General features: G+C 37.7%; 1 protein-coding gene across 5 annotated transcripts in view; it reads right to left on the minus strand.

Annotated features, from left to right (window-relative positions):
* LOC136302432 (transportin-1-like) overlaps positions 1-23,437 on the minus strand; it is a 140,851-nt gene that overhangs the window by 5,751 nt on the left and 111,663 nt on the right. For 3 of the 5 annotated variants that reach the window (XM_066205932.1, XM_066205929.1, XM_066205930.1), the window contains 13 exons: positions 20,621-20,773; positions 19,251-19,476; positions 18,146-18,317; positions 16,617-16,703; positions 15,755-15,862; positions 15,394-15,552; positions 15,210-15,297; positions 14,218-14,340; positions 13,912-14,007; positions 11,045-11,120; positions 10,160-10,259; positions 8,684-8,758; positions 2,010-2,152 (listed from right to left, as the gene is read on the minus strand). In XM_066205932.1, the coding sequence (XP_066062029.1) occupies positions 2,045-2,152; positions 8,684-8,758; positions 10,160-10,259; positions 11,045-11,120; positions 13,912-14,007; positions 14,218-14,340; positions 15,210-15,297; positions 15,394-15,552; positions 15,755-15,862; positions 16,617-16,703; positions 18,146-18,317; positions 19,251-19,476; positions 20,621-20,773 (1,571 nt within the window). In that variant the 3' untranslated portion in view covers positions 2,010-2,044. The remainder of the gene's footprint in view (positions 1-2,009; positions 2,153-8,683; positions 8,759-10,159; positions 10,260-11,044; positions 11,121-13,911; positions 14,008-14,217; positions 14,341-15,209; positions 15,298-15,393; positions 15,553-15,754; positions 15,863-16,616; positions 16,704-18,145; positions 18,318-19,250; positions 19,477-20,620; positions 20,774-23,437) is intronic. The other 2 variants (XM_066205933.1, XM_066205931.1) reach the window with 1 other exon arrangement.

The raw sequence follows: 23,437 nt of genomic DNA on the forward strand, positions 1-23,437 counted from the left end.
ACCACACAGCTTGGTGTCATCAGCAAATATGCTGAGGGTGGCCTCAATCCCACTATCCGTGTCACCAACAAAGATGTTGAACAGTATCAGCTCCAGTACCGATTCCTGAGGGACACCACTCATCACTGGTCTCCATGTGGACAGTGAGCTGTTGACCACAACTCTGCATGTAGCCATCCAGCCAGTTCTTTATCCACTGAGTGGTCTGTCCATCAAATCCATGTCTCTCCAATTTGGAGACAAGAATGTCATACAGGACAGTGTCAAATGCTTTGTGAAAGTCCAGGTAGATGATGTCATTTGCTCTGCCTCACTCACCAATGCTGTAGCGTTACTCTAGGAGTTAATGAAAAACACCTCAAGGACAAGTCATGGGTCACAGCCAGCATGGCTTCATGAGGCGAAAGTCGTGCTTGTAAAACTTAATTTCCTCTTATGACAAGATAATCCACCTAGTCGACCAAGAGAAGTCTTTGGAATTTCAGTAAAGCTTTCAATAAACACTCACAGTATCTTTCTGGACAAAATGTCCAGTACACAGCTGGAGAAACACATCATACAATGGGTGAGCAACTGGCTCATGGGTCAGGCACAAAGTTATAGTAAATGGGGTTACATCAGGCTGCCAAACAGTGACTAATGGGGTTCCGCAGGGCTTCATCTTAGGCTCATTTCTCTTCAACATCTTGATAAATGACTTGGACACAGGGCATGAAGGGATACTAAGTAAGATTGCTGATGACACTAAACTGGGAGGACCTATTGACTCCCTCGAGGGCAAAGAGGCTCTGCAGAGAGACCTTGACAAATGATAGGGATGGGCAATCACCAACCCCATGGAGTTTAACAAAGAAAAGTGCTGGATTCTGCACCTGGAATGGGGCAACCCTACATGTACAGACAAACAGGAGAACAAGAGGCTGGAGAGCAGTGCTACAGAAAGGGACCTGGGGGTCCTGGTCCATGGGTAGTTGAATGTGAGTCAGCAGTGCCCTGGCAGCCAGGAGGGCCAACTGTGTCCTGGGGTGCATCAGGCACAGCATTGCCAGACAGGCAAGGGAGGTGATTGTTCCACTCTGTTCTGCACTGGTGCAGCCTCACCTCTAGTCCTGTGTGCAGTTTTGGGCACCACAATATAAGAAAGATATAAAGCTATTAGAGAGAGTCCAAAGGATGGCAACAGAGATGGTTAAGGGTCTAGAGGAGAAGCCATACGAGGAGTGGCTGAGGTCACTTGGCTTGTTCAGGCTGGAGGAGACTGAGGGTAGACTTCATTGCAGTCTACAGCTTCCTCATGAAGGGAAGAGGAGGGGCAGGCAGACCTCTTCTCTCTAGTGACCAGTGACAGGACCTGAGGGGATGGCCTGAGATTGTGTCACAGGATGTTTAGGTTGGGTATTTAGAAAAGGTTCTTCACCCAGAGGGTGGTTGGGCTCCCCAGGGAATTGGTCAGAGAACCAAGCCTGCCAGAGTTCAAGAAGTGTTTGGACAATACTCTCAGGCACATGGTATGATTCTTGGGGTGTCCTGTGCAGGGCCAGGAGTTGGACTTGGTGATCCTGATGGGTCCCTTCCAACTCAGGATATTCTATTGTTCTATGATTAACATAACATTATCCAATGCCAAAGTAATATAGTATGTGGTTATGAATGTATTTAACTTCTCATTGCTAAAGTGTCTTAACAAACTTGCTTTCCTGTTCTAGGGAAATATCCCTGCTTTAGACCACATCAGTGATCTACTAATTCATAAGATAAGGGAGCCTCTTACTTTAGTATGATGGCTTGGGGATTATAGTAATCATTTTGCTTATTAAACCAAAACAGGCACATTGTTACACCTACATTTCCAACCTTATCTTGATACACTACTGTGTGTATGGAAAGGTAGCTGTTCCAGCATATCTGAAAAATTTTAATCTAGTGAATTAATTATGTTTCATATAATGTAAACAGGGAGGAAGACTTGTTATACAGCTCTGTTTAGCAAGGACAATTTGTGTGCTTACCTCTAATTATGGGACTGCAGCCACAGTGAATAAGATTAAACTCCATAGTAAGCTGCAAGGCGCTCTTTTAAGGGAAGAGGAAACTGGTCAGAGAAACGCCTCCAATTCTCATCCCCAACTTGATTTTTAAATCCATGAAGAATCTACAAATGAGAGGAGGGAGGGAAATCAAGGTAATCATTAAACAGTAGTTACACGATCATTATTTACTAGCAGCATATGCAGTAAGCCATAAACTGCTGGATTCTGCATCTGTCCATTTGAATTTCTCAGTTTAATATTTAAATGGTAGTAAAAGAAATAGTAAGTCCAGGAAACTTCCTAGCCTGGTTCAGCCTTTGGACTACTATTCATTGCTTGTCCTCCATGTGAGGGGCAATGAAGTCACAAAGTGTAGTTCAGGGGTGATCAAAAGAGACTTTAAGGCCTTGGGATGGTTGGTGAGGGAAGCAGGAGCACAGGTTATTTTTTCCTCTGTTCTTCTAGGTGCAGGCAGTGACATTGAAAAAAACAGATGGACCCAGTCTACTAATGCATGGCTCCATGACTGGTGTTACTGCCAAAATTTTGGTTGCTTTGATAATGCGGTGGCCTTCATGGCACCTGGCTTGCTGGATTCAGATGAGATTCATCTTTCTCAAAGGAGGAAGAGGGTCTTGGGTCAAGAGCTAGTGGGGCTTATTGACAGGGCTTTAAACTAGATATGATGGGGGAGGGGGACATCATTAGGTTTAACATTGATAAGGTGTGGGATGGCATGCCATCTCACTCATAGCAGATAGATGCTGTAGCCATCAAGAGATGCCCAGAGCCTGAAGAAAGATCAAAGGTCAGCAGGAGACAACCTGAAGGGCAGCACAAAGGAATTCCAGCCACTCCAGACAGAAAGTCAGCTTCATCTGGGGCCAAACATAAATGCCTTTATGCCAATGCATGAAGCATGGGAAACAAACAGGAGAAAGATTATAATCTTAATGGCATCACAGAGATGTGGTGGGATGATTCCTATGACTTGGAGTGCTGGAATGGAAGGATACAGGCTCTTTAGGAAGGATAGGCCAGGGGAGATGAGGAGGGTGTGTTGCCGTGTCAATGACCATCTAGAGTGCATGGAGCTCTGCCTGGGGATGGATGAGGAATTGACTGAGAGCTTGTGAATCAGGATTAAAGGGAGGGCAAGGACAGGTGACATTATAGTGGGAGTCTGCTACAGGCCACCCAACCAGGAAGACTGAGCTGATGAGATTTCTGCAGACAGATAGGAGTAGCCTCACGTTCACAAGCCCTGGTTCTCATGGGGGCCTTCAACTACCCAGACATCTGTTGGAGGGATGACACAGCAGGGCACAGGCAATCCATAGGGTTCCTGGAATGTGCTGATGACAACTTCTTTCTCCAAGTGAAAGAGGAGTCCATGAGGAGAGGTGCTATGCTGGACCTTGTTCTCACCAACAAGGAGAGGCCGGTGGGGAATGTGAAGCTCAAGGGAAGCCTTGGCTGCAGTGACCATGGAATGGTGTAGTTCAAGACCCTTGAGGCAGCAAGGAGGGTGCACAACAAGCTCACTGCCCTGGATTTCAGGATAGCTGACTTTGGCCTCTTCAAGGATCTGCTTGGTAGAGTGCCATGGGATAGAGCCCTGGAGCGAAGAGGGACCCAAGAGAGCTGGATGATATTCAAGGATTGTCTCCTCCAGACTCAAGAGCAATGCATTCCAACAAAGAGGAAATCAGGGAAGAATACCTGTGTGGATGAACAAGGAGCTCCTGGAGAAACTTAAACACAAACAGGTAGCTTACAGAGGGTGGAAGCAGGGAAAGGTAGCCTAGGAGGAATACAGAGATTGTCCAAACAGTCAGAGATCAGGTTAGGATAGCTAAAGCCCTGACAGAATTTCACCTGGCCAAGGACATCAAAGGTAACAAAAAAAGCTTCTTTAGGTACATCTGAGATAAAGGAAAAACCGGGGAAAATGTGGGTCTTCTCAGGAAGGATATGGGAGACCTGGTTACTCAGTACATGGAGAAAGCTGAGGTACTCAATGACTTTTTTCCCTCAGTCTTCACCAACAAGCGTTCCAGATATACTGTTCAAGTTCCAGAAGATGAAAGCAGGGACTGAGACTGGATTCAAAACCATTTAGGGTACCTGAAGGTGCACAAGTCCATGGGACCTGATGAGATACATCCATTGGTCCTGAGGGAACTGGCCAAGGAAGTGGCTAAGCCACTATCCATCATATTTAAGAAGTCATGGCAGTCCAGTGAAGTTTCCCCTGACTGGAAAAGGGGACACATAAATCCCATTTTTAAAAAGGGAAATAAGGAAGTCCCAGAGAACTACAGGCCAGTCAGTCTCACCTTGGTGCCAGGCAGGGTCATGGAGCAGATCCTCCTGGAAACTATGCTAAGGCACATGAAAAATAAGGTGGTGATTGCTGACAGCCACCATGGCTTCACCAAAGGCAAAACGCCTGAAAAATTTGGTGGCCTTACATGATGAGGTTACAGTAGTGGTGGATGAGGGAAGAGCAACTGATATTATATACCTGGACTTGTGCAAAGCATTTTACACTGTCTTGCATGACATCTTGGGCTCTAAACTGAAGAGATGTGGATTTGATGGGTGGACCACTCAGTGGATAAGGAATTGGCTGGATGGTCACACTCAAAGCAGGGTCAACAGCTCAATGTCCAAGTGGAGACCAGTGACAAGTGGTGTCCTCAGGGGTCAGTGTTGGGACCAGCACTGTTTAACATCTGTGTCAGTGACATGGACACTGGGATTGAGTGCACCCTCAGCAAGTTTGCCAGTGACACTGAGTTGTGTGGTGGGGTAGACACACTGGAGGGAAGGGATGGCATCCAGAGGGACCTGGACAGGCTTGAGAGGTGGGTCTGTGTGAACCTCATGAAATTCAACAAGTCCAAGTCCCATTGCCCATGGGAATCACATGAGGTTTAAAAAGACCCCAAGTGCTGGTACTGTACCTAGGTCAGGTCAATGCCTAGTATCAACACAGGCTGGGTGATGAACAGATTGAGAGCAGCCCTGCCAAGAAGGACTTGGTGGTGCTGTTGGATGAGAGGCTGGACATGAGCTGGCAATGTGTGCTTGCAGCTCAGAAAGCCAATTGTATTCTGGGCTACATCAAGAGATGTGACCAGCAGGTCAAGGGAAAGGATTCTGCCCCTCTGCTCTGGCAAGATGCCACCTGGAGTATTGCATCCAACTCTGGGGTCCCCAGCACAGGAAGGACATGGACCTGTTGGAGTGAGTCCAGAGGAGGCCATCAAGATGATTAGAGGGATGGAGCACCTCTCCTACAAAGATGTGCTGAGAGCTGGGGTTGTTCAGCCTGGAAAAGAGAAGGCTTTGGGGTGACCTAATTGCAGCCTTCTGGTACCTGAAGAAAGATGGAGAGGGAGTTTATACAAGTTGTGTTTGTGGACAAAAAGCTTGACATGACTCAGCAGTATGCACTTGCAGCCCAGATACCAACTGTATCCTGGGCTGCATCCAAAGCACCGTGGCCAGCAGGTGAAGAGAGGGGGATTCTCCCCTTCTACTCTGCTCTCCTGAGACCCCACTTGAGTATTGCATGCAGTTCTGGGGTCCTCAACACAAGAAAGATGTTTACCTGTTGGAGCAAGTCCAGAGGAGGCCACTAAGCTGATCAGAGGGCTGGAGCCCCTCTTCTATGAAGACAGGCTGAGAGAGTTGGGGTTGTTCAGCCTGGAGAAGTGAAGGCCCCAAGGAGACCTTAGAGCACCTTCCAGTACTTAAAGGGGGCTTATAAGAGAGTTGGAGAGGGCCTTTACACAAGGACATGGAGTGATAGGACAAGGGGGAATGACTTCAAATTCAAAGGGGGCAGGTTTAGATTAGATGCTGTGAAGGTGATGAGACACTGGAACAGGTTGCCCAGAGAGGTTGAGGACTCCCTATCCCTGGAGGTATTCAAGGCCAAGTTGGATGGAGCATTGAGCAACCTGGTCTAGTGAAAAGTGTTTCTGGCTGTGGCAGTAGGTTGGAACTAGATGATCTTAAAAATCCCTTCCAATCCAAACCTTTTTGTGATCCTATGATTCTAATGTCTTTCTTAAAGGAAAAAACCCAGCATTTCATTTAAGGATGACATATACAATAAAGCTACACACACAGATTTGCATAAAATATATAAATATATATTCTATATAAATATAAATATACATATGTGTGTATATGTAGTTTTAATGACTATGGTCACAACCTAGAGTTAGGCTAAGCATTTTGTCAATTGACATAGTTTATATGTTAAGATTACTGAGTTCACATTTATTTTTTTTTAAACCTGTAATATGTTCTCGGAGGAAAGCTGAGCCAGAACCACCGCCAGCAGTTGACAGAATGAATGCCTGGCAATTTCTTGCAAAAAACAAAAGTATCCTGTGAGAGCTGTGTTTTTTCCATGGAATCTGTAGAAAACTGTAACTAAAAAGGAAGCTATTAAAATCTTTTGTGTTTTGAAAGAACAGGGATCCACAGCATGAGGGGAAAAAATAAATAATCAAATGTACAGGTTTCAGTCTGGACCCTCCAATGTAATAAATTAACTGAAAGCTACAAAAATTGAATGACACTGTCAAAAAGGTCTTAGTATTTTAGCTCCTCTTAATAGAAAATAATGCAGTCTCTAAAGCTTTGGTTTGTTTTTCTTTTTTAAACTGAAGGGTACTGAGTTGTGGAACAGTATCATGAAGACATCCTCACAAAAAAGGCAATGTCAAAGTTAAAGCTCATGATACTGAGTTCACCCTCAACACAACTTTCTCAAGTAGAGCTGTTCTTAAACAGCATGTAGAAATAATATTACAGTGTCACAAGTTAATTTATTGCTTTTCTCCCTGAAAGAGGCCTTCCACAGAGAGATTCACCTCTCTTTCCTAACCAAAAGTCTGATTTGCCAGCTGCCAAGAAACTACCAAAAAAATCTAAGAATGTTCAGGTACAACAAAAGGAGCACTTTTAAAACATTATCTTACATGACAATTTTAGCAATTGAGCTTCAGTTACAGTTTTCAGATATCTTGCTTTTGTAAAACGTGATACAATTAGGGTATATATCAGATCTCAACACTGGCAGCTCATGCACCTTTGCTCTTGGAAAGAGTATTTTCTCTCTTAGCTCTAGTGCTCCAAAACCAACAAACCAACCAACCCATCCCCCCAAAACCCAAACACTATCCACTATCAAGAGAAACCTCAGAGGACTACAAATTTTTTTTTCTCATTATTTCTAAAAGGCGCAATTATTGCTGGAAAATATGTAACTGGACTACAAAAATCATGTATTCAACTAACATAAAAACTCATTCCAATGAGGAAATAATCTAAAAAATTTGTATGCCATCATTTGAAGAAAGCCTTTTCTCTGTCCTTGCTTGGCAAAAACCACAAAAAATACACTTTAAAAAGCAAGGATGTCCTTAAGCCAAGTGACCAAGAAACACTGTATCTACTTTGAATGCATTAGATCCCACGTGGATATCCTGGAAAGAATCTGAAAAAGAGGAGCATAGCTTATTGAAGCAAGTATTGAATGCTGAAGGACCAGGACAGAAACATGTACTGATACTGCTTTGAACAACCATCACAGACAGCATTCTGGACTTTCTTTTAAGCTTGTATTTCCTGCTTCCTTATGCTGATGCTAGAATATTCACAGCCATGCATTTCCTGACCCTGATATTCCTTTGAAGCTTCTCAGATAATTGGTCTCCTAACTAGGACAGTGAGATTTGTGTCTTTGATACTCAAGACAGGATTTCAATGTTCTAGTCCGTTCTGATGCGCACACTTGGCATTACTTGAAGAGGAAGTGCCAATATTGGCCCACAGTCCAAGTATGTACTTAGATATATGTTCTATCTTTAAGAGGACCATTAACTCTTGATACATACTTGCTAAAACTTGAGATTTCACTTTACAACATACAAGGAAAGCCACACTACTGAACAATAACAGCATCTGTGCATGAAACTGAAATAAGTTTATTTTGTTATGGTTTTTAACTGAAGACACCAGTGCATAAACAGAACATAGTACTTTCTGTCGCTGTGTGTGTTTTGTTTATTTTACACAAGGCAAACAGTTCTTTTGCTTAAATTCTATTGACATTTTGTCTAGGGATGCATTCTTGGCTATCTCTGTACATAAGTTTCTTGAAGACTTGCTTATCCAAGAGGAATTCTGAGGAGTGTTAAGCAGTCCCAAAAACTTATTTTCAGCTGGAGCAAGATAAACAGATCAGGATACTACTGGAAGATTTTTCCATTTTCAATTTTCTAGATATTTCTAAAAAAAAAAAAAAATTCTTGGGAGGGGTGGGTCTTAAACCACACAGATCTTATTTTCTAGAAAAGAAAAAAAATGGGAAAAAAAAAAAGTTTTCTATGTCATATAAAACCCCCTGTTCTTCCAAATGCAGCCAAAACATAGTAGGCTGAACATTATAAAAATATAGGTTAAAAAAATCAGATTTTTATGATGTTTTGTTTGAAAGTTTATGACTGCAAGAAAGCCTTCATGACCACAAATACAGTAAGTGCTAATAATGGAAATAGAAAACAAGAAAAAAAAAAGGATCCAAAAGTAACCACAGTTCAGATATACTGTAATACTAGAAACATTACCTTACAGAACATGTCTCGGAGATCATCTTTTGGGTTAATCCACGATGCAACAGCATCACAAAAAAATATAAAGTCCTATAAGATTAAACAATCACATGGGTTAGGAACCTCACATTTATAGTGCCCAATGTTTGTTCTATGAACTATGCGGGGTATCTGATCTTAATTCACAACTGCTTTTAGTTTTATGCCTTTATTTTCTATTTAATTCAGACAGTAATGGTAAGCTATTGTATGTTTAAGTATATGGAAATAGAAATAGCAAAGTGTAGGAATACCTTTGTTTAATAGGATTTTTTATTAAATCGAACCACAGTTAAAAACACCCCAAATCAACAAACGCCTCCCCTCCCACACCACACTTATCTAACTAATTCTTTCAGTACACATTACAAGTTAGAGAACCAATCATCTTAATAACAAACTGAGGATCACACTTGCAACTTACTCTCATGTATTTTCAGTTGGGAAAAAAGCTGTTGTATTTTAAGCAGTGCCAGAAGTTGTTTCTGGGATACGTAGAGTGTGTACATGTTCAAAACTAAAGCTACCCCAAAATCAGTATTTTGCATTACCTCCTACTATACCATTAAAACATCAGTCTTAATGATTAAGTTGATAATGCACATTTTTGGATAGGAACTGAGGATAGCAACTACATAAGAGGAGAGCTGGGATAATGAAGAGAGTCCTTAATTGCTCCCTCCGTTTAAGCTGTCAAAAAACAGATAGTAGAAGAGGGAAATGCTAAGTACAAGATAGGGGATAAGTGAAATGAACTGAAATATTCAAAACTAGAGGTTCAGTTCTTGCATTTCAGGGGGAAGGATTCCAGGCAGAGGGGGGGGAAATTCACCTTTTTTTTCCTCTTAGAAAATATTACCTTCATACAGCTTTACTTTGGAGCTGCACAAACTAAAGAGCAAATCATATTCTATTCTTGAGATGTACAATTTCTTTTAAAGAAATGCATCTTCCTTGTCATATTGACTATTTAAGCAATATATCCAAAGTTGAAAGAGAATCTTCCCTGCCCAAGTTTTAAGAATGAAGGAGTGTTGTTTTTGTTGTTTCTTTTTTTAAAAGCCTAGATTGTATCTGAAAAATAGGTTTCTGTATGTCAGTTTTTGCCTTGTATTTTCATACATATCATCAACATAAAAAGACTGATAGAAGTATCAAAATACAGTTAATCAAAGTTCATTATTGACATATTCCTTGTAAGTAAAAGACAATAATGAATTTAACAATGCTGTCTTTTCCTCTCCATAGGTGATAATTACTGAAGCAGAAATCCTGAAGTCTCATGATATGGACAATTTGAAATATAAACAGTTTGGTCTCCTTGATGCCTAAAAAGAAGTTACAGCACATACTACTGGGAATTGACATCAAGCTAAATTTTTTCCTACTCCGTATACAGCTTTCATTACATTTCACATGAGCAAAGAAAAAAGATCTATTTATATATCTTACTTGGACCACTCCACTGGGGTTGACTGAGATCATGGTACATATCCCACGGAATGCTGAATCCTTTTCCTCGTTGTCTCTTATATTTCGCAGAGAAGTACACCTGGTAAGTTGGAGAGCAAAACTTAACTAATTCTATTACTTTTTCATTCAATCAAGTCAGGATTAGATGACAGCATTTGATGGAATAAGTCACACTGATAAGATTATCTGAAACACTATTTTGAACACTTAGAAAGATAGTTGTCGCACACAGTATTTACTAGTATATTCCCATTAGGTATCATCTACAGAATCTTGCTCTCCTATTGCACTATATACAGTTAGAAAGTGTGACCTGTATTCCATTAAATACAAAAGAAACACATATATAAAATAATTATAGAAACTATCATTATTAGAAGCAGAACATATAATACTATTGCAATATGAATTATGTCAGATATCACTTAAAGAACAATTATTTACCCTTACAGCAGCAAGCAAGCTATTTTATACATAACAAGTATAGAAATATATTCCTTACAGCAATTCAAGCCTCAGACTGGATTTCAAGTAAAGTAATGCAGTTAAATTTGAGAGTATTTGCATGCATTGTGTTATCATTCTCGTGGATTTTAAAATGCTCTTTCATAGTCAAGCTTTAACACACAAGCATGTGACAATCTTATCCCATGCATAAATTAGTCGTTAGCCACAACATAAAGAATACATGACAGTGCTACTAAAAACTCACAAACCTGATAGGACAAGATTAGTCACATGGTTGGCAATGATTAAGGATTGAGATTTTGTAACCAACTGAAAATATATCTAAAAGTGAGATAGAAGAAAGAAAGAAAGAAAGTGAAGAAAAATGAATTAAAAAAAAATTTGAATAATACACACCAGGGTCTTATAAACTGCTGTAGCATGGGGGCCACCTCTTGAGGACAAACGTAACCAAGACGACCAATTGTTATTGCTAAGGTAATGCAATCACGGTTATACACCACCAAACGCCAACCAAGACATGAGCAAATGAGGGGGGAGGAGAAAAAATAAAGAAAAAACAACAAATAACTCAGAAACAGAAGCCAACAGAATCTGTATATGATAGTAAACATAAGATTTCACCAGTGCTGTTTATTACAACCCCTTGAATAAGAGGCAGCAACATATATGGTATAGTTTCAAGGGTAAAAGAAAAATTAAAGAAGTAAATGAGAGAACACCAAGAAGCACAATTTGAAATACAAAGGCTTTCTGATGTAAGCAGTCATTCTGCTCTCTTCAGAATCACCTCTTACAGTAAATTTACCTACTATACACTACAAATTTTTAAATAAAAATACTATTATGGATACTATTGATAGAAAAGAATTAACCATTTTCAGTTTCAGTATCAAGTAGTCCTAAATATTTTATTTTTTCAATATTTAGAATTCAAGATTTTAATAAGCCTACTATCAGTAAAAATACATTTATAAACACTTTTACACGGAATACACTGTGGTCTATCTAATAAACACTAAATAGATTAAACCCTCTCAGAGACCCAAATATTTGCTTTCTTTATAATCTTGTAGAAAAATTAAAGTGGTTGCTAGCTCAAAGCAACTGACTGGAGAAAATCAGTTTTTTAATCCAAATACTTCTCCTGTTCAGAAAAACTTCCTCATAAAAGTTGTATAATAATCTGACTTTTGATACAAAAGCATAAAGACAAAAAAAAAGGTAAAACTGCTTCTCTGAATGATTAAGTATTGTGGTCCTTTATTCTGAGGGCCAGACTGAAGATAATATCATCATGCAAGTGTGTTTTAATGGTGTTTGCTCAATTCACAAAAGATTAATCTTTAGTAAAAGTGAAGATGGGAAATAATGTATCAGGATTACTTGAAGCAAAATACATGAATAATACTAAAATCCAGCAGATTTATATGAAGCAGAGAAAGGAAACCTATGTTCAAGGGACATACTATGCAACACTAATTAACAGGCATTTGTGAACAGTTTCAAGAAACATGCAATAAAGCAGATGATGCTTTCTCCAATAAAAGTTTAGTGTAGGATACACTAGCGGTTTAAAATGTACCCATTCCATGAAAGCTACATCTCACCGGTAATGTACTATTTTGCCCAGACATCACTTGATTTAAAATTTTCAGCAGATCTAACATAAAACTTCATTTGAAGTGATACTTTCAAATTAAAGTGCACTTTTAAGGTTTATCTGTAAATTCTCACAGCTAGAGTCTGTACAAGGAATAGTAATTTCTGTCAAAGTTTAACTTTTTGGCATGCACTTATTATTTTCTATGCTACTATTTTACTTAAGCTGATCTCATATGTTTCCATAACAGAAGTGTTTTCATAACTTATTACATAACAACCTACAGTAGAAAATATTAATACTCTTGCACATACCAATGGCATATAGCAGAATATCCCACAACAAACTTATAATTACACCACACTCAACATTTATGTGCAGTTATGCATCTGCATTTAAAGTAACAAGATACTAAAAAAATGTCAGTGTTTGGATGCCTAAAAAAATTTTCTAGCAGTGATGGAAGCAAACTTTTAGGTACTGGATGTTTCGCAGATACAGATATTACATATCCATCAATGCAGATGAAGGGGGTTGGGAACAAGGGGTAAGAAAATTTATATTGCTATACTATTCCATGGTGCATTTCATAACAAGCAACTAGCATGAAAATTATCTTTTCAAAAAGCAGTACCTATAATATGCCAGACAACTAGGCAATTTTTCCTTCAAGTTCACCTTCCATACTAAATAGGGGATGGAGTGTAGAGAATACTGAAGGAAAAATATGCATAGAAAGAAATCCCAATTTATCTCATACTTAGCTCAAGCCCAAATGTAACAAGCACTGAATTTGCATCATTTTCAATTATGTTCAGTATAATGACTAAGCTATCATTTTTCTAACAAGACAGTTTTCAAACAAAAAAAAAATGTGAAAAGATTCTCAGTTGGTAAAATAGTAAACCTGAAATCTGTTAAATTATTAATAAAGTTTTGCTGAAGTATGGAAGGTGCTCTTCATGCCAGAACATGCCCTCTATAAATGCAAAAAATCAAGCCTCAGAAATTTCAGTTCAATAAGGCATTTGGGGACTGCTTCTAATTTGGAAGGCAAAGCAGTTGGCCAGAACATAGAAGCATACATGCCACTGTTAAGACTTCTTTTCAGAAATTTGTTATTAAGTTACCAGGTAATAGAAATAATACATGATTTCAGTTATGTTGTGGTAAAACTGCCATCACAGATCTAGATTTTTGTGCATATTACTACAAATTAATGTTGAAAAACAGTGCATTATTGTAAATTCAGAGTTCATTATTTGTTATATATATGCCAATTACATTAGTTTCAAACACTAGACACATACAGTACACATGAAAGGACATGCATATATTAAAATCAGTGTAAAGTCACTAAGTCAGTGTTACTGCATACATCTGTCATATTGTATACATACATAAAACTGGAAGAATACTTAAATAGATTATAAATAAATATAAAACTCTATAAAGGTGAGAAAGAAATAACTTTAATAATCAAGATATTTGATGGATATTTTTCTGCAAGACTGAGACTTGTAAGAGTTTCTGCAAAACAGTTGTTTTTGCTTATAAAACCCAAATATATAGCAACAAAATAAGTTCTACTCCATTTTTTAAATCATTGTAGAAAAAAAAATTAATTCCCTTCACCATAAATTATTCAGTTTTTGGATACCTGTGTTCTCTAACAATGTCTTTGGTGTGTTGGGTCTGTTAATTATTTCTACAAGCTGGTGCAACACCATTGGAATATAATGCTGCATCTCTATACCTGAAACAGACAAAAAAACCCCATTCAGAACAAAATGACCATTAATATACATAATCTATTTAGATCGGTACATCGAACTTACTGTCAAAGACAAGAATGTAAAACTGAATTTAATTTTTTAACATGAAAACATCACTAGAAATAAAAAACAATCCACAACCCAAACAAACCATTTTAAATATGCAAATATTCAAAGAAAAAAAATCTTACCCATTTGGATGGAGATTTCTCCAATTGCCCAGGTGGCATTGTTACACACTGAAATGAATTCTGGGTTTAGGTTTGTTCCCAAAATGGGCATGAAATCAGCTAGAAAGAACGACATTTTAAAATCTCATCACACAATACAACCATCTTGTTCCATTACTGGAAGATCACAAGGAGAGGGAGTTTAAAAAAAATTATGTAAGCATATTTAAATTCTTGTAAAGCATTACACTTGAATTAACAAGAGCTGTATTTTTGCTATATATCAGATTAATCTGGATGATACAACCTAAGCAGATCAATGCAAATCCTTTCAAACTATGATTTAAAAATATTTCTAATAGATTTTACATTTATGTAACTCTAGAAACTTTTTTTCCCCCTTCCCAGGAGTAGGGAAAGAAAAGCACATCTGGATAGCTATGTACTCATCTGTGTTAAAAAAAAAATTACCAAACACCTTTCCCAAAAACAAACAGCCCCTTCAGCAACAAAAACAAAAAACACCAAACACAACACCAAGCCCGCCCCCAAAACCCCCAACAGCCAACAACATTGAAGCCTAGAAAGCAAATTCCAGCTTTGATTAAAATGACAGATGTTATAATCTATCTTTGTGACTAATATTTCACTAACATTTAAATTCCAAGCCTATCCAGGCATTCAGAGTCTAGTAGAGCAAAAAACCTACAAAGCAACTGTTCTAATTGAAGTCTAAATACATCTGTTTTGCTGTATTCCAGGAAAACAGGAAGCATGTTACATTATAAAAATCAAGCAACAAAATGAACTTTTGCACTGTCTATAAAAAGAACAACATGTCTTAAAGACAGTTTAAAGGAGAAAAGACCAGAGATCCTTGCTGATAAAAGAAAACTAAAATCTCCAACACCATAACAAGGTAACCCACAGAAAACGTAACTTAATAATGGCTAAACCAGCCTCCTATCAGTTTGTAAAACAAGTTAATTATTTAATATGTAAAATAAACATACCAATGCAAGGCTTAACATGCTGAAAACACGCCTTTGTCAGATCACCTAACAGTGCAAAAGAACTCTGCCGTACCTCAGGCATTTTATCCTAAAGAGAGGAAGAAAAAAAACCTGACAATTCTAGAAGTGCTTCTGATTCTCTTTAGAAAGAAAATTATTGGATTAAACAGATTACTCATCTCACCTGCATACATTGGTACATTAGTGTCAGGATATTGCTGCAAGCCACTAGCTGTTCAATGTTGCCTCCAAGTCCTTCAGCTAAACCACTGAGTAAATCAAGAGCTACGATCATGAAATCTTTATCTGGAGCCTCATATTGGTCTGGCTGAGCATTGTGCAACTGCAACAAATTATGCATTTTGAAAATGAGTATTAGATTTTCTCAGGGACGTGCATAAAAGTAAAAACAAAACAAACAAGTTTTATATTCAATACTCAATAGTTAATACTACAAATCTCCCTGGAAACCCCTAACTTTACGTGGTTAATACATTGGTTTAATGACATATTCTGAAAACATTGGAATAGCAATAGAAAAATACCATGGCTTGTGCAAGAGTCTTCTGCACCAAATTTACACAACGCTGGTACACAGGCTCACAGTATGGAAGAAATCCAGATTGCAAGGCAGTAGCAACTGATGACAGGCACTGGAATAAAATAAAGAAGGAAAAAAAAAGCGAGAGAGACACTAACTTTCTTTACCTCACCCTAGTACCCTTTACTTGTGTGAAGTAAATTAAAAGCATTTTAAGTATACCCACAAGTAACTGTTTAAGTAAAAACAACCTGGAAAGGGTAGTACTGATTAGCTGAGCCAAGGCAACTGTCAGCTAATTGTTACTCTCTCCTACATATGTCAGTTGAGAAAATTTCTTGAAAGCAGCATCTTCTTCGAGGTGCCAAGGCAGTTTATATGAAGACAATTACTGTAATTAAGCTAGCATTTACACTACACTTCACTATGCTGGCAATGTACAAGCCTTAACTTTACCCAAGAGTTATTAAACTAATTTCTCTAGAAGTGTTTTCCTGCTTCACATTTGGAAAGTACAGAGAACAGACTACATTGTCTGGTTCATACCTTCAGCCTGTCAGTAATTGTTTTAATGAAGGGATGAAGGGAAAGCAAGGAGAAAAGACAAGAACAACAGGGATGGAACAATTTTTTAAAAACAAAGAATCCAAAAGAAAACACTCATGAACGGCAGGGGAAAAATAATTCTAAAAGACTTCTGCTAAACTTAACATTTCCTCAGGTAAAAAATTTTCTCACTATTGTCATATTTTCTCCATAATGGGAAATACCTAACATTGACAGCATTTAGTCACACTTCCTAGCAGGAACACCATTATTAAAAGAAGCAATTCTCAAAAGACACATATGCAAATTTTAACATTTACCTCTAATAAAGGGAAGAGATCTTTATCTTCATCCTTCAACATGTTCCACTTCTGGATTAATGGAGGCATTAGCATCTGAATATATTCCTGTTTAGAGATGAAAATACATCAGCTACTGAAGCACTCAATTGCATACTAGTTTATTTCAAAGCTAGAAAATTTATATATTCTACTTTTTCATGAGAAAAAATTATATACTGTAATTCAACCACTGTTGAAATATATAGAAGTAGTTGAATATTAGAACTTAAAATTTATGTCTTAAGATGTTTTGCTGAGGCACATAAGTACCTTTGCAAAACAAATCTTTTCCTCCAGGTTTGGCTTCAGTCTAGCAACTTTTAATTGCTGCCTGGGTTGTTACATATCTATAGGATTGACTAGGGTTACAGAAAATGTTTTTACCAGCAATGCAATCTGCTTTTCTCAATCATCTTCCATTGCCCTGCTGCTACAACCCTATCCCCAGATGTTCCTGAAACCTCTTCCTCATTCAATTACTCATCCATGAAGAAAGTAATTTTCTATCCCTCCAGAAATGCGCACTTACCGATTCTGTATAAAATGCTGCATTTTCCCGACCACTGTCACAGTCATAAGGACATTAAGCAAGGCATCCCTGTAGTACTGTTGCTCCCAGAAAGTATCCAAAGAGGCAACAGATGGTGCCAGCTAATGCTATGTCCAAAGATACAATGTTCTAAGTGACTGAAGAAAGTCCCACCATTACCAGGAGCTCCCATTTAGCTTCCTCCTGGTACTGTCAAAAGTCAAGCTGGCCAGGGCCAGAGAGAGATTGGAAAAGATGTCCTTTGATGGTGTGGAGTCTTGAATGGCATGTAAAATGCCATGGCAACAACCCAAATTGTTTTATTCTAGTTTGTCTATGTCATGTGAAGCACTATAGAGAAATAAACCAAATTTCAACAATCATCATAAGATGCATGTGACATGTACATATATCCTATTAATGAACATGTACACTACAAAACCCCCACTACACCTGCCTGTGCTCTCTGTGCTTTACTCAAAGGATTCTGTGTTTTTAGATATAAAATGCACATCTATCCTGCTCTCAGATAAAGCAATTTCTAACGATGATGTGCTTCGATGCATTGGAAAGACACTCAGAGCAGTTTAGCTATACTGAAAGTGGTTACAAACAACAAAAAAAAGTCATTAGAAATTAGCACACACATTCCACCAATTTCTTTAAAAGTCCCATTTCATATCTATATTGAGATATATATGTATATATCTCCTTTGAGCTGAAAAATTCTGAGAGTAAGGAAAAAAAGTCACAATAATGAGAAGCACATTTTGCAAGCCACGAAACACAATTATTTATTCAAAATGAGGAATATTTTTGTAGTGTGAAAATTACACAGTCTATGTATATTACATGTAAATATTTATTATTATTGAATCCAGCATTTTTGTTTTAAAACATATAAAGCACACTACAAAAACCACTCAACCAGTTTTTCAGTGTATGATGAGTGTTTCTACAGAACATAAGGTATACTCACAGGTTTATTTAGATGATGTCCTACAGAATCTGCTAAAGTTCCTATAGCATCATAAAGAATGAGCAGGTTTTTATGCTGGTATTTACTAAATGCGAAGACCAAAGTGTCGAGTATATATGCAAGATAAGGAACAAGCTCTGTACAAGCCTCCTCTTCTAGAGTAGCAAAGGCACTGAATGACAAAAAACCCCACCCCAAATAGGTCAGTCAGTATCTTGTAAAAAACAAAACAAGACCATCCCAAAATGCCCCACACTACCCATTCCTGTTTAAACATAGAACTGTATTTAGTCTTTAAATTCATCCAAGGTATGTTTTCACAATGGTATTATTGAGACAAACTCAGTTTATTTTGATTGAACACAAAGATTCAGCTCTTAAACTGTGATGAGAAAAATTTAAAAATATTCTGGTAAAAACCTTTTATGTATACATGTTACAGACCTAATCCTACTTTATGGAGAAACTTTCTTGGCAGTCTGCTGTGTACTCCTGCCCTACACAAACTGACATGTAAAAGCTTTATTTGCTGAGCTTCCTGCACAAGTGGTATACCCATTCCATTAATGGTGTGTCCATTCTTTTTTTTTTTTTAAATATCGGCAGACAAGGGACAGAAGGAAATTTTACCTCCAAGGATCTCCTTCCACGAGAAAGGGAATATCCCTTGAAATAGTTGTAACCCAATTTTTTTGGTAAACCTGAGCTAAATATAAACATTACTAATGCAATGATAGGATAGTTTTCCAGTATTGACCTTGCTCATAGGCCTATAAAAGCCAGATTCCTGGTCAATGAAATTTCAAATATTGAAAATAAACAGGTGTGACATACAGATCATTTCCTTTACTGTAATAGATTGTTTAGTTTGTTTTTCATATATTCTAAAAATAAACTGGACAAGAGAAAGACAAATTATCTGGTTTTGTTTTACCACAACTCAGTTGTGACAATTTCAGAAGCTGAACTCACTCCAATTTAAAAGGAAAAAAAATACATTAAGAGCTAGAAACAGAGTTATAGAATAATCAATTAGGGCATTAAAATATTTTCTCATGAAAAAGAAGTGTCATGGATAGTACTTTTTGTTTAAGCTTTGGCTCACCTGCAGGCAGCTTCTTGTACTCTCTTGTTGCTATCCAGAATGCGCTTTAGCAACTCAGTCATTAATGGCTTCAAGTATGTGTCTGGGGGTTGACTAACTACCCAGTGTGCATAGCGACTAAGAGTCCAGCAAGTGATGGAGCGCACAAGAGCCTTTTTATTAGACAGGCACTGAATAAGGTGAGGGATCAGCTCAGGAAGATATGGAATCATACCCTGCATGCAGCCTAGAAGGAAAAATAAAGCTATTACAGTATGAAAATTAGAAAATATAATAGAGCTTTTTGTTATTTCCGAGAAGGGATATATTTTCTTCCTCTATCATGTAGTAATACATTTTATCCATATACAAAGCAAGTCTACCTAATTTATGTTGTCCTAAAAAGAAACACCATAAACAGTAATTAAAATCCTCAGTCAAATTTACATTAATTCCAACTACATTTCTACTTCAGTGCTTCCCCGATCCCCATAATTTCTGCTTTATTAAAGGGAGTATATCAAAAATATCCAAATAAAATTGGTTTATAAAGCTTGGGAGTCTTATGCCAGTGTACTAAGAGTGACCAAGACAACAAGCAGAGAAAGATTAGGTCTTGATAACTAATCAACATATCATTAAAAAAGATTTCTTAAAAAAATTAATTTTCTTCTTGTTTTCTCCTAATATAACACAAATACTGACCAGCAATAAAAGATGCACACTTCAAGTCAGCAAGGGCAGTAATGAACTGAGATTTGCAAGAAATATTAATTTTTACCTTGCTTGACTTTAAATCAAAACCAACAAAAATGCTTTCTAGCAACAAAGAAAATATATGTGCACTAGGCACTGTCGGAAAAGATAGATAATCCAGGCATGGACCCAAACATATTCCTTCAATTTTCAAAATGGACAGAGATTATGGAAATACAGGCAAAAAGCCAAGACTGTGAGTAAATACAAAGAAATGGGAGTTAACACATTTAAATCAGAGAGCCATCCACAAAAAGCAGTTCAGGGCACTGAAGTCATGGGACTTGTCTTCTCCATTCCTGAAAACACTGAATGAAATGTAAATATTCCTGTTGTATCAAAACAAGGTAGTATTTCATGAGAGACCAATAAATATATGCGACAGAGTTAAGAAAGGGAGTATTAAAAGAAATTATCTAAGTTATTTAAGCCTCCAAAAATGCACAGATTTGAAAATGAAAAATTAAACAAGTAACTGAAGTCATCAACTAATAGATGTAGAGATTAATCACTAAAAAAAAACCCAGCTAAGGATGTATTCTTGCTTGCACAAGTAAATTCACCTAGAAGGGATCCCAGAGCTGCTTTAGAACCAATAAAAATTCAGTAACCTGATTCAGTAACTGTTGCCTTACCTTCAGCAATTGCTCCAAGAACAAGGATACCAGATTCTTTAACTACCCATTCAGGATGGAAAAGCAATTCCTTCAAAAGGGGCAAGATGTGTGGCAGAAGTTCATCACGAAATACATTAGCCAGGACATCTAGAGCAGCAGCAGAACATTTCCCTGAGGGGAATTAACAATGTTAATCTTATTATACAAGCAGAGTTGTAGTTCCAGTATGATTCTCATTTTAACTTTGAGCTGCCAGGGTATCAGGAGGAAAGATACTTTAATTTCATTACAATACACAGGGATCCATTGTGCTCTGGTACAAAGCCATAGCTTTTAGAGAGCCATTTTTGCAGCATTTTTATAGCCACTAAAAGGACATACACTAGGGATATTAAAACACTCACTGACAGGAACCACACCATTATATTGCGACATTATATACACTACATAACTTCAGGATGGTGTAACACTACAAAAGAGAGAAGGTCTGTGACATGAATGCAACATATCAGAGAGATGGAGAAAAGAGAAAGAGCAAAAAAATACTAGCAAGTGATTAAAAAGAAAATGTTCAAACATGATCTATGTCTCAAAGCAAATAAAAAGGCAAAATCATCAATCTCTAGAGACTGAAAGAAATTTACTGACTTCTGCTCTGAGCTTACTCCTAATTCCGTGATGCACCTATACAAAGAACACAACTTCAAAATTTGTTTGAAAGTTTTTAATGTTATATTTTAGCACACAAAAGTTAATAAAAGAACAGCTTCAAAACATGATTCAGAAATCCCTACTCTGGTTTTCTGCTGTGGGCCTGACACGTCTAGAAAAATAATGCTAAGATTGATTGATAAAGAATGCTCATATTACAGAATCTATAATGCATTTTTTCCAGCTTATTATGATCTCAGTTCCTTGATCCAACTAAAACAAAAGTATATACAAAACAGGTAATCAGGCAAAATATGCATAGCAAATGTAACATGCAAAAATCCTAAACTGGATCTAAACTGCTAGTAGGCCCAAACAAGACACAGAGAATTCTTCCCTTGGGAGGTAGCAACTACTAGAATAGACAATAAATACAAAATTTTTTCTACTCTGCTTCTAGATGATGTCCAACAGGTTTGAATAAAACCAAAGATGAACCCTCAACTCAGAGCAGATCTCTACTAAAAAACAACAATAAACACCACAGACGCCCCAAGACCAGCACCTGCTGCTTCAGCTTAGACTGTGTCAGCTTTCTACTAGAGGAATAAAAGGTGGGCTCCCATATTTAGTTACCAGGTTTCATTAGTAATCAATGCTGCTGTCAGGCTGTGCTGACGTTTCCTCTCTGTTCAAATCGGAAGTCAAATATAGAACACTGGATAAGAAATTGGGCACACAGTTCTGAAATTCAGATAATCCAAATTCACTCAAGTACAGATGACATAAATTAAAGCATATTTCTTAACTGTTTTGTTCTCTCTCTTTTCTAGACAGGTTTAGCTTCCTCATCTTCTTAACCAACTGTGGATCACAGAGCACCCTCTGTCATTTCAGTTATGTTTTCCAGAAAATATTGATTTAATTCTGCAATCTCTACACACAGTGACTATAAGAATAGCATCATGAATTTAAAACTATAAAAAAGATACTTTACAAAGGAAAATATATTTGTGCTTTTTGTCTTCTAAATTATAATAATAATAACAGTAGTTTCAGTATTAGTATTATTTTAAAATTTAGATATGTCTTAAAGTTGTTTGATCCATAAGCTTCAAGGCACATTCATCTGTACTACATCTGAACTACTGGTAATAGTGGTCAGTAGTAGCATGTAAGAGGAAGAAAAAATCAAACACAAACCAGATTTAGAGGGAAGACTGAACTAAAAGAAAGCACTATTAAGCTAAGGACAATGTGTAAGATTGTATTGGATCTGGCTGAGCTGGAGTTCATTTCCCCACAGCAGCCCTCACAGTGCTGTGCTTTGCATTGGTAGCTGGAAAAGTGTTCATAACACACCAGTGTTTTGGCTACTGCTGAGCAGCGCTGGCACAGCACCAGCACTCTCTCAACATTCCACCCCCCCATCAGTAGGGTAGGAATGGGCAAGATCCTGGGAGGGGACAGAACCAGGCCAGCTGACCCAAACTGACCAAAGGGATATCCCATACCATATGACATCAGCTCAGATATAAAAGCTAAGGAAGGGAGCAGGGGGGCGGGGGGGGGCATTTATTATTTACAATGTTTGCCTTCTGGAGCAACCCCTACGAGTGCTGAAGCCCTGCTTCTGGGAAGGGGCTGAACATTGCTCACTGATGGGAAGGAGAGAATAAACCTATTTTGTTTTCCTTTTTGCTTGTGTACACATAAACTTTCACTTTTGCTTTAGTAAACTGGCTTATCTCAACCTACTAGTTGTTTTCCATATCATTTTCTCTCCCCTGTCCAGCCAGGAAAGGGAATGATAGAGCGGCTTGGTGGGCACCTGGCATCCAGCCAAGGTCAATCCACCACAAAGACTTATAATAAAATAAACAGTAATACATGATTTGTATTACCTTGTAGAATTAAAATTCAAAATCCAAAGCTTCTGTTGAATTGCATCTAGTAGATGTTTGCAGCTCTATTGGCCATATTCAAAAGAAGTTTGGAGTTGGGTAGATTTTTCAATAATTATATAACCAAATCTTTACCTGAAAGACTCCCCCTCTGCCTGAAACACCAATTATATCAGCAGATAGTTCATTTTCTATTCAAAAGCAAAGCCACAGTATTGCTATACAAAAAACTCCTCTGTTTGCTATGGTTCTTGTATTATGCAAGTAGTTATATTTTAAA

This window comes from Chamaea fasciata, unplaced genomic scaffold, assembly GCF_029207755.1.
Source record: "Chamaea fasciata isolate MVZ Bird 193981 ecotype frontalis unplaced genomic scaffold, bChaFas1.0.hap1 SCAF_29, whole genome shotgun sequence".
Taxonomy (NCBI): Eukaryota; Metazoa; Chordata; class Aves; order Passeriformes; family Sylviidae; genus Chamaea; species Chamaea fasciata.